The sequence below is a fragment of the Eremomyces bilateralis genome (genome assembly GCF_010015585.1).
Source record: "Eremomyces bilateralis CBS 781.70 unplaced genomic scaffold P152scaffold_6, whole genome shotgun sequence".
NCBI lineage: Eukaryota > Fungi > Ascomycota > Dothideomycetes > Eremomycetales > Eremomycetaceae > Eremomyces > Eremomyces bilateralis.
In genome coordinates, this window is record NW_022985072.1 from 1,483,977 (window position 1) to 1,495,428 (window position 11,452).

Below are 11,452 nucleotides of genomic sequence, written 5' to 3' on the forward strand. Positions count from 1 at the left end.
TTCGATGTGACCACGGTTCGCGGCTAAGTTTACAGGCGTCCATCCGTTACTGTTTGGAGCATTGGCATCTGCTCCGCGGTCGAGCAGCAGCCGGACTACATCGATGTGGCCGCTATTAGCTGCTGCGTTTATAGGCGTCCATCCGTCCTTGTTTGGAGTGCTGGCGTCTGCTCCGCGGTCGAGCAGCAGACGGACCACTTCGATGTGACCACTGTTCGCGGCTAAGTTTACAGGCATCCATCCATCGTTGTTTGGAGTATTGGCGTCTGCTTCGCGGTCGAGCAGCAGCCGGACCACTTCGATGTGACCATGGTTCGCGGCTAATTTTACAGGCGTCCATCCGTTACTGTCTGGAGCATTGGCATCTGCTCCGCGGTCGAGCAGCAGCCGGACCACTTCGATGTGGCCGCTATCGGCTGCTGCGTTTATAGGCGTCCATCCGTCGCTGTTTGGAATATTGGCGTCTACTCCTCGGTCAAGCAGTAGCCGGACTACGTCGATGTGGCCGCTATCAGCTGCTGCATTTATAGACATCCATCCGTCGTTGTTTGGAGTATTGGCGTCTGCTCCACGGTCGAGCAGCAGCCGGACCACTTCGATGTGGCCGCTACCAGCTGCTGCATTCATTGCTGTGACCCCGTACTTGTTTGTAGTTCCGATCTCCGATCCTGCCACCAACAGAAAACTGACGACGTCCTTGAAACCTTTCTTCGCTGCTGTATAGAGCGCTGTCCGTCCCATAGAGTCTTTGAGTTCGAGCTTGGCGCCGTTGCTGGTTAAGGCTATGACCATATCCTCGAAACCTCCAGCTGCAGCAGCAACAAGAGCCGCACCAAACTCGCCTCCTTCAACATTCACGTCTGCACCCCATCTCATCAGCATCTCGAATGCCTTGTTGTTGTGCTTTGCGCAAGCCGCCTGTAGAGGGGTGCCATATCGACCACCCAAAACATTCAGTTGCGTCTTATCTTGGTTCCAGATGGATTCCAGTGTCATAAGAAGATTGAATAACGTGGCATAGTATATTGGGGTTCCAGCTACTTTCTCTTCGCCATCCTCAGCATTTCGGCAAGACTCAAAGTACTTTGCCCACCTGCTGAACTTCGAATTTCCAGTATGTAAGAAGTCGGTCACGATCCGTGACGCCCAAGGATCCTCTTTTACTACGTTTTCAAGGTGCAGTTGCCAAAACCTTGAAGCATAGTCAAGAAATGAATATCCACTGACATAGCTTTGATTATTATCTGAATCATTCCAGATGTTGTTGTAATTCAAATATGTCAGGCAAACGGCCGAAAGATAACGATGCTGATCAGCCGGATTTGCTGCGCACTCAGTTGTGGATGCTTCATCTGAGAGCATTTGCCGATGCTTTGGCAGAACCGATAGGAGAAACTCTCTGACTGATGGATGAACGAGGTGGATGGTTTTGGAGGCGGACTGATCCTCGGAATTTGCTCTCCTGACTTCCACCAAAGAGCCGCAGATGGCTATAATCTCGTTTTCGATATACTTCTCGTCGATGTCGTCGGGGAGTTCATCTAACGGTAAACTGCTACACTTGGCGTAAGTGTTAACAGCTAGGACTTCCGAAATCTCGGATACGGACAGTGGCCGTAAGGAAAATGTTGTCCAGCGCAAGATTGCAAATGCACGGTCTTGGTCATCTGCGGGCTGACGTTTGATGTCTTCCCAGTTCTTCTTGTACGTTTCAGTAAGTCCAATTGGCATGTTCTCAACGATATTTTCTAGTTTCGTCTTGCTTTTAGTGTCGCGCAGCTGTGGCTGCTGCATCTTGATCCACTGGAACATTCCCTCACATTTCTGAGTGAGTTTATCTGCCAGCCTCACTCGAAGGTTCTCATCCTTTCTTGGTAGCGTTTTATCCACCACAGATCTGGAGTAGAGTTTGAGATCGTCGTCGACATCTTTCTTCGTAATCTTGTATTTAAGAATGACTTGCTCTGATGATTTGACCGTTGACAACTCTACTTTAATATCAGTTTCTTCCCGGCTGGTTATGAGAATTCTCGTTGCGGTGCCGGCAGCCACGCTCTTGAGCTTTTGCAAGAAACTGACACGAGCGTCGTCTGTTTTGGAGTACTCGTCGAGCCCGTCAAGGAAAAGAGCGACACCCTGCTTCTGTGCCAGGACAGCTTCAAAAGCAGACCAGACCTCAGAGTCCAACGCTCTGGCTCCAACATCAGAGCGCTTGGCGTAGCCCCAGATCAGTTCGAGGGTGTCAGGATCTGGAGCTGCTAACTGTGCCATCCAAGACCGAATGATGAAGCTCATATCGCCTGTCGGAGCTGATGCGGTGTGAAGTGAGGAGAAGAAGAAAGCCACCAACCACTCATGCTTAGCCTTAAAACGTTCAAGTATTTTGGCGCAAAGGACGGTTTTGCCAAACCCAGCAGGCCCACATACCCACAGTAGTCTAGGTGCATCGCTGCCGGAATCATCAGAATCCCAGGCAAGGTATTCAGGTTTGTGAAAGATCCAGTTGCATGTGCCATGAAGGTACAATGACAACTGCTTATCATATTGCTGATGCATGTTGTATAGTCGGTTGAAGTTTGTCATATCCAGCCAGTCGATGGTAGCCGCCATCGCTTGCTCCCTGGCTTTACGTCGCGCATTATCAAAGTACAATTGGATACTGCGCTGGAAGTTTGGGGACGCGGATCGGCCTCGTGTAGGTTGGTCTATTGAAAAGGTCATGAGCGTCATTTTCAGTACATCGCGGACTCTACATACCACCAGCGGGATTTATCAAGATTGTGCCTGGTCGGATGGGGTATGGCCCAATGTTGATTAGCTCTGCGATGTTATAGGATGCGTGGACTCCAGACTCCCTCCTGCCAATCAGTGCCGTCGGCGTATCCCAAGGCAGCGTTCCATTATCGATAACCTCTGCATCGCGATCAGAAGGAGCGGTCATTAATTCGCTGTAGGCAGGGCCCCATTGATGCGTAGAAGCGAAATTGGCCTGTAAGTTGAGCTGAGTATTGCTTGTGCGTTTGTAGATCTTCTCCTTCAGCCGACGCAATGCATGTTCAGCTCCTTCCCCATAATGAGGCGACATGAATATGTTGAATATGCCCAATAAAGAGTAAGCCTTGTCCTCTTCGCGCTTGGTCTCGCGGTTATCGGCCCACGAAAAGCGCTCATCGATGCTGAACTCGGAAAGACCATGCCCTTGTAGAGCTTCGATTTTGATCTTTGTTATCTCGTGAAGTTGGCGTTCCAATGACTGCTTGTCACCGAGGTGTTGCCCTTCTGAGGAGAAGAATTCGACCGACGTCGGTGCAATGAGCTCTTGGAGCGTCCAACCACGAGTAAACCATCTGCTTCTCCGAAAGGCAGGTTCCCAGAAGGATTGATCCATTTGGTCATAAGTATTCATCGAGACGTCTTCCAGATACACGTAACACTTGATCGCATTACGGTACCAGTGAAACATGGATGTAATAGCCTCTGAAAGCTCTGCAGAGCTCGATTTATCAATACAGCAAGTATCCACCCAGATGTGCTGGAGGCCATCGCGAATGGCTTGCTTAGCACAGAACCGAATCTTACTGTATCCAACCTTTGCCTGCCCAAGGCCTTCGGTCATATCTCCAAAGGTGACTTCCTCCTCCTCATCATCATCTCTCCAGGTGTGCGAAAGTATCGCATATCTGGGGATATTCCTATGCAGATCTTTGGTCAGGCTGAACTCGCCACTTTCCGAAACTCTTAAGAGACGCATTACGAAGATTGAAAGCGAACACTGAGAGTTTATAGAGAAAAACGTTCAAATTTTCAAAAAGAATATCCTATGCAAAATTGTCCTGATTGACAATGCATCGTAAGGGTCGAGATTAGGGAAGTTGAGAATCTGTGAGTTGAGAAGTGGGGCCTCCTTCAGAAATCAGTGAGGGGCATGACCGCATGAGGCTCCCCGATTTATTAATATCTCGATGCCTACGGAGTATCCGTGCCCTTGGACCCACCCACCACCTCAGTACGGGCCCTACGGGGGCAGTGCTCTGAGAAGCAAAGCAAAGCTGTGGCTGAGTTTCAAACTTGCACGTGCACGGAATTTACACAGAGAGATATTGGGACGGAGATGCCCTACGTACCTGCCTATAGCCCGGCCATTATCGAGGGCCTCAGTTTTGCCGATCAGCGACATGAGAGGATATTCGAAGCGCACCCTTAGGAAGGCCGTGATACATACCTCAGGTGCAGCAGCAGAAGACGTGCACTGCGCTGTCGTGTCGAACTGTCGATTACCGGTAGTCAAGACACGCTCACTTTACTGGTGTTTGCAGAATGAAACCATTTCTAACTATATACTTAGATTATTCTTAAATATTGCCGCCGCATTATCCGCCTTTTAAAGTACTGATTTGAATTGCAAATAATTCTGCACGCCCGCGAAGTCCAACTGTACGCGTCCACGTCACCGCGGGTGGAAACATTGATGGAGAAGAGTTCTCTATTGATGGCTAAGTACAGTGGCGATGAGAGAGACGCACGCGTCGCGCGTGCAGGTCGCAGGTGTTGAGCGTAGTATCGCCATACCACCAACACCAGCACGACTGTGTCTACTGCCTCCGCTTAGACACGGTGTCCTTTCATCAAGGGAGGCCTCTTGAGGGATACAAAGGGATACGAAAACCATCCGATAGGGGTCTATCTAGCTCGCAGCTGGATCCGGAAGCCTAACTTATCATTAGGTGGATGAGGACGCGTCCTAGGCCTCTAACAGGACACCCTCAGGCTCGCCTACTCTGGGGTTACGCGTGAGCAACGAGCTGCGCGTAGCGAGGCCTTGGAACAATCCTAATTCTAAAGAACTTGTTAAGGCTAACTTGTATAAATCTAGGCGAACTCTGTTAAGGCCGGAGGGCCTCTTCGCAACGGGAGCGCTTGTTAAGGCCCCTCTATCGGAACCTGTTAATACCACAACGACACGAGCTTACCGGGCGTAACAAGCACGACAGCTTACGGAACTGGAGTCACAGGCCAGTCGATAGAGGAGAAACACAGGTATGCTCCTGGTGGAGGCTTGATGGAGACACAGACCCGTCGCGTGGATCTATACAATGGGAGAATCACGGGCCAACTTAAGATGATGGAGGACACGAGCTTGGTTAGTAGGATAAGGCTGCTTGCGTTGCCCGGAGCGGAACGAATGCGTACTGCCTTATCCTGCAAGACACGGTCGGCCAATCAGAGGGAGACCTCTATGGGCAACGCGAAACGGCTACTGTTTACAGTAGTCGCGGGGCGTAGTGCGTGGTAGCCACTGCTGGCTCCAAGGACCTCATCCCTTCAATGGGCTCTGACCCTTGGTGAATCTGAAAGCAGACGGGATCAAACCCCGGCCGGAGAGACTACCATGTGGCTCGAGAGAACGGATGCGCGTGTCGGTATACAGAGAGACAGGACCAGTCGCTAGGCTGGAACGCTGATGATGTATGCTTAAGGAGCATACAGGCGTTACACAGGCAGAGACCCTTTTGGTTCGGGGGCGACTGTGGACGAGCGAAGTGCAGATGGCACAGCTCAGAAAACTGTGGCAGGAGTCTGGATAGGCAGACTGGTGAAACCTGCGATTGTATACAAACACAATATAATGTCCTGTCCCCCGGCCCGAACCAGTTAGGGGATATCAGACACAACAGCGAAAAGGCCCGCACCGGATGATTCAGGACGAGTATCGAGCGAAATGGAGGGAGAGATGGCAAGCCGAAGCGGCCAGACCAGGAAGGAGAGCAAGGACATGGAAGGACCCGTGGGAAACCCAGTGCCTTAACCGGTTCAATGGCCTTCAGAAACACGAGGCCTCGGCGCTTATGGCACTACGGACTGAGGTAGTTGGAGTTAAAGGATGGCCTGCGAAAATCGGTGTCCCGGGAATCCACCCAGCGTGTGAGTGCGGTGCCCCCCGACAGTCTCTCTACCATCTCCTTGCGTTTTGCCCGCAGCGGACCTACCAGAGGATCGCGCTCCTCCAACGAGCTGGAACAACGGACTTTAAGAGGATATTGCATGACAGGGACAAGGTGCGCCACGCAGCAAGGTGGCTGATCGATGCGGGAGGCCTAGAGCAATACCGGGTGGCCAAGGAAGTTGAGAAGGAAGTAATAGAGGACTGGAAACCGTTCCAGCTCCTCCACGACGTGCCAGAATAAGCTCTCCGCGTCGGCGGAAACACCGACCCGTGCGGAAAGATGAACAATGATTGAGATACTCTACTAAGGGGAGGAGGCGGGATTTTACGTACCTGCAGCCTCGGCTGGGGGGAAACTTTTGCCCGCGACAGACCAGATAGAATATCGTGCTCATAGACCCGAAAGGGATCCAGATAGTACGTTAAATTGATTCTTATTATTAATAATCTAATAAGCAACTGTATTGCTACTCGCGTGATAAAGTACTTCGCTGGTCTCACCTTGTGTGCGCTGACATAAATACTCCTGAAAGTAAGAATAGAATGAGTCGGAGAATATCTGAAGACAAGGTCTCTAGTTTCGGGACTGTGATTGAAATAGCGGTACTATCGTTTCGAAATCGAGGTTCGCCTCAGGATGCTCTTTTTTAACATGCTGTACCAACGATTTCTTTGAAAAGTATCCACCAACTCGACTACATCCATTAATAGGACAAGGGTATGGAGACTCGTCATGTATATGCCTCATATGCCTGGCATATTCTGAAGAAGTATTGAATGCATGCCCTTTAAAGTCTGGATGGAGTCGATCTAGGCGGAATTCCTTACAATCCATATGATGGCAGGAATATCCTACACTAGTGACGCCAATCCCATGGAAACTGCGTAAATGTGACTCTAGATGGTCTTTCCGCTTGAAGGCGTTTACGCCACTGTAACGGTTGCAGTGAAGGCATGGAAAGCGAGGCGCATCACTCCTATGATCGAGCAGGTGTCGAGACAGAGTGTCTATCCGAGCATAAGACTTCTGACACCCTTTAAAACCACATCGACAGATCTTGTGTGATGTTTCTTGGGCATGGATATTTGACAGGACTAAGGAGTCAAAGTTTTTCCTGCATTCAGAGCACGTTCTGCCACAGGAACTTGACTTCAGGTGTTCCAAGAATTCTGATGAGCTCTTGATATCGTTTTGGCAAATTGGACATATATAGATGTGTTCTCCGATGTTTTGGCTGAGTTAGGGTGTCAGAATCTACTACTGATAAATACCCTTCTAGTCCTGAACTTACCTTGACTCAATTCCTGTTGTACTAGGCGGGAAAACCTCAGCATCGCTATCATAGGCGGCATCACCAGGCTGAATATGAGATGCCGACGCCAGCGTCTTGCCGTCTGGCGAGAACGCCACGGCCCCGACGGTCTCCGAATGGCCCTTGAGCGTCTTCAGCGCCGCTCCCGGGAGGAATAACGATTCATGGCTGGTCCTCGGAATTTGTAAGATTGATGGATTACCATACATCCATTCCGGTTGAGTCTGGCCTCGACCATTTTGAAATGAGTCTGACGACTGGGCCGGTCTGTAGTGGGTTGTTGTCTGGGGAGATTCATATTCTGGATTTGAGAGGTTCGTCCAGCTACCCGAAGGATTTGTGACAATATCAGACCGGATGAATCTCGGTAAACTGTTTTGCTCCGAGTTCAACCTAGCTCTTCAAGGGTTATGCGCTGTGACTCTATCCAGCGATGTTCAAGGCACTGGGTTGTAGTCATTCGCATATTAGGGCGCATCCCTATGAGATTACAGATAAATTCCTCCCCATCGCCTCTAGCAGATGACGGAAGTTGATCCGATGGGAAGGGCCGCTTTTGTTGATAGTATTCCATTAATTCCCACTCGGACTTAAATGTGGCATTGCCAGTCAGCATACGAAAGGCGATTTCTCCCAAAGCCCACATATCTGCCGCCTTAAAGTCAGAGATATGCTTAGGTTTAGTAAGATCAGGGAATCCGAGTAGCTCCGGCGCCATATACCCTTTCGTGCCTTGGATCGTAGTAGTAGGTGCGTTACTCTCCTCGTCTCGTTTACTGATACCGAAGTCAGCGAGTACTACCCACCACTTCCCCTCCGGCGGTTTTAATTTGATAAGGATGTTCTAGCGATGTTACTAAATAATTGCTTAACATTTATATCGTACTTACTCCGGGCTTTAAATCCCTGTGCGCAAATTCATTCTTATGCATATGATCAAGGCCTTCGAGTATTTGACGCGTCACTTGTTGAGCTTCTACCGCGAGCAGGGAACGTTGGTTGAAGAGGTAGTGATGAAGGTCACCATAATGGCAATATTCCATAGTAATGAAGATTGAGCTCAAATCTTCATACCATCCGAACGACTTTACGAACCAATGTTCATACTATAATACTAATATCAGCTTACGTTAATATATCTCGAAGTAATTTAACTCACTCGTTTATGAGAAAATTTTGCAATCGCTTCTAACTCTCTGTTGAAATTCGGGGACTTGTTGATGACCTTCACCGCGCGGAGAGCATCCTGCTTTGCACCGGTGGTAACACATATCTGCAGCAGAACCGCTCCAAATCGTCCGTATCCAAAGTTTCTATCCCATTTCCAGTATTCTTTTCGGTAGGATCGAGAGCCTGCTTCGTCGATATCGTGAACTGCATGGATGGTTGCGGAATTGCTAAACTCCGTAATAAGTTTGGAGTCCGACACGAGATCTGGTGTTCGAGGCATTATTCGAACCTATAATATTGTTAGCCGCGAAATAATAACTATATCGAAAGTTAAACCGAGACTGACTGTGTGGTATCCTTCGGATACATAGCTTTGTTGGCCGATGAAGCTCACCTCGAATACTCTGCAAAGACCGAGACACTGAAAGACGAAGAAGTCCAAGAATGTTCCGATGCAAGTCTCTGGGGTAATATGGTCTCTGAGAATCGAGGGGAATAACAAAGTACACCGCCATCTCTACCTATATCGCATTGCTCTCAGCTGACGCATTCGATTGGCTGGATGTGAGGTAGCACAGTAGGGGGCGAAGCTCCGGCTGTGCTGGGCATACTATGTACTATGTTTTGGACTGAGAGTCCGCCATGGACTGGGACAAGTCGTGTTGCAAGATGCCCTGTTGGTTTCTACAGCCACCTAACATTCCTTCACTGCCCTCTACCCCTGGGCTAGGCCTAATCAGGACTCTTCAGTCTTCTCCATGTAATTAAGTTATCTTCATCCGGCTTAGTTACTAGCTAGATCTCCTTTTCTAGACAATGGGAATCTTTAATAACTACCAATTCGCGTTAGTTAACTAAGTTAGTTATGACTCTACAGTAACTGAGCTTAAGCAGCGACCGTGCTTAATCATCATCCCCGCGAAATGCGACAGTTGCATCAACGGGCATTGCATCAATGATGACGTCGCTATTCGAAATCGGCGACTCGGTAATAGTAATATTGCCGCCCAGCGCCTGTGCATCTTGTACCTTGCGAGAGTACCGGTCCAATAGGTTGCGCTGTCCTGTCTTATGGACCTAAAGAGCTTGGACATCTCGTCTCTCAAGAAGCTTTTTAAACTCTTCTTCACTCAGGTGGCATAGGGCAAAGGGATCCGCCGTAGATGATAAGTCCGCCAGGAGAGAGAAAAGGGCATCTTCAGGAGGTGCGAGCACACCCAGCATAACCCGCGCTAGATTCTGAGACACATAATCCGGGAAATAATACTCCTGTTGAGTATTCGATTTGTGCATAAGCATCCAATGCCCAAGCAACTCGCCGAGAATTCTAATAATTTTGCCCCCGGAACCGACTCGCATAGAGTAGGGGATCGGAGGATTCTCCATGCCGGCGACTTCGCACCAGCGATACCATATCCTATAGAACTGCGACCCGCTGATATCGACGAATGGGAAATCGTCCAGGCCTTGTGCCCAAGGAAGGAAAAGGACTTTGCAACCTCGAAGGTTGGGCCGGGTCAAAACTTGATCAAAGGACGTATATCCGGCCCGGAAGCACGCCGTGCTAGAGCGCGGCCAATGATGTGACTCGCAAGACAGACCAGTCGGCATGGCAAAATGGCCACGGCAAACTCGCGCCCGGGGCTCGCAGGCTTTATGGAAGCCACTCGCAGTTTGTTTTCTGGCATTCGGATTCGTACGAACGCGTTCGTTTTCCCGCCAACGTTGACGAGTCCTATCCTGACTTCTGCATACTTCAGGTTTCTAGGACAGTCGATCCGGAATCCGCCAATAGCTATATAGAGCACGATCATGGCGAAGTCGCTAAGTTGCGCCGTAGAGTGGAGGATATCGCTATAACGATTCAGGAGAGCCTACATGATGACTACTCTATCCTGAGCAGTCGTAGCCCGCTTTTGGCGCTTGAGTGCGTTAGAGATACCGGTAAGGAAAGGAAGGTCGTGGACAATCCACTACAGGGACGTTAGTATCCTTCTCCGCACAAATAGAGGGCAGACCTCACATTGGAAACCACCCACACGGGCCCTGAAATAAGTTTTCCACTTGGATTGACGAGCCTCTATTGCCTCGCGGTTTGCCTGTTCTCTCTTCTTTTGGGTGTAAGGACTGCTTCGTCCCCTTCCTGCACAAGCGCTCTCCACACTATCAGGACGGTGGATACTCGATTCACCTGTCGGACCTCCTCGTATTCTTGATCTCCTAACGCAACCCCGGAGACCGAAGAGTCGGAGACATAGGTCTGGAGAAAGGCACGACATGTATCCTGAGCCAAGGCTACCTCCACTGGTGAAGAGCTGCAAAGGGATAACCAGGTGTTTCGTACTACTTGAAGAGCCACATCGCGTAGCCGCGCTTGTATGTAGTTCTGTCCGACACTGGGACCGTATCGTCGAGGGGCTTGTTCTGGAAGCTAGCTAGACGCTCCTTTGCCTCTTGTTCTCCGGCTTCGCCCTTTCGAATAGTGCGTCGTGGCACCATAGTCAAAGACGTATCTTGGAATAGACGTCGAGAATTTTGGCTGCGTGTAGCATTGATAGCGTCGACTACCTCCGAACCCGATGGAACTGGAACTGAAGAAGAGTACTGTAGAACTGCAAACGGAGCTCCTGACCGAGGGCGAGACTGTAGAAACTGCGAACAGGACTCATGACTGAGAGCGAGACGGGAAATCTAGGGAGAATGGGCATCTTTACGATCCTTACCAGAGTGCATTTTCGACGGGCCCTCGTCTTTCGGCGGTATTGACCCTCTGTTTTCGACCTCGTTTATATCGCTGGGAGACCATAGGGGAACTCCTATTGCTGCATGTTTTTATTTTTATGACCATTATGTCAAGTTTTTCAGTGGGCGGATTGGATTTATGGTCGTTTATGATGTAAAAAACTTCAATTTCTAGCACATACGGCCACATCAACCTGAATATAGGGCATCCCGTCCGCTCTGCCGTACTCAAGCAGGTTAGAGATAGAATAGTACTACGGTGGGTGACCACGTGGGAACTCCT

At 49.7% G+C, this 11,452-nt stretch overlaps 5 protein-coding genes across 5 annotated transcripts in view; all 5 read right to left on the reverse strand.

The window, feature by feature from the left end:
* Positions 1-3,095, reverse strand: part of P152DRAFT_304349 (uncharacterized protein) — a 3,619-nt gene extending 524 nt beyond the window's left edge. Inside the window, exon 1 of the mRNA XM_033675109.1 lies at positions 568-3,095. Within this exon, the coding sequence (XP_033535729.1) occupies positions 568-2,730 (2,163 nt within the window). The 5' untranslated portion in view covers positions 2,731-3,095. The remainder of the gene's footprint in view (positions 1-567) is intronic.
* On the reverse strand, positions 2,750-3,751 carry P152DRAFT_465803 (uncharacterized protein; the record flags this gene model as incomplete). Its single annotated transcript, XM_033680655.1, has 2 exons — positions 2,750-2,913; positions 3,046-3,751. 2 exons carry the CDS (start codon positions 3,749-3,751, stop codon positions 2,750-2,752), a joined length of 870 nt encoding a protein of 289 aa, XP_033535730.1.
* A 2,767-nt stretch (positions 3,752-6,518) lies between these two features.
* On the reverse strand, positions 6,519-6,926 carry P152DRAFT_394057 (uncharacterized protein; the record flags this gene model as incomplete). The annotated part of the gene is made up of 1 exon (XM_033676233.1): positions 6,519-6,926. A coding segment is annotated over one exon (408 nt), but the record flags the coding sequence as incomplete, so codon positions are not given.
* Positions 6,927-7,645: 719 nt separating this feature from the next.
* P152DRAFT_394256 (kinase-like protein) lies at positions 7,646-8,707 on the reverse strand (the record flags this gene model as incomplete). Its single annotated transcript, XM_033676243.1, has 3 exons — positions 7,646-8,101; positions 8,148-8,363; positions 8,417-8,707. 3 exons carry the CDS (start codon positions 8,705-8,707, stop codon positions 7,646-7,648), a joined length of 963 nt encoding a protein of 320 aa, XP_033535732.1.
* A 559-nt stretch (positions 8,708-9,266) lies between these two features.
* Positions 9,267-11,160, reverse strand: P152DRAFT_513402 (uncharacterized protein; the record flags this gene model as incomplete). The annotated part of the gene is made up of 5 exons (XM_033682799.1): positions 9,267-10,174; positions 10,306-10,400; positions 10,619-10,742; positions 10,772-11,012; positions 11,151-11,160. 5 exons carry the CDS (start codon positions 11,158-11,160, stop codon positions 9,505-9,507), a joined length of 1,140 nt encoding a protein of 379 aa, XP_033535733.1. The 3' UTR covers positions 9,267-9,504.
* Positions 11,161-11,452: the final 292 nt, after the last annotated feature.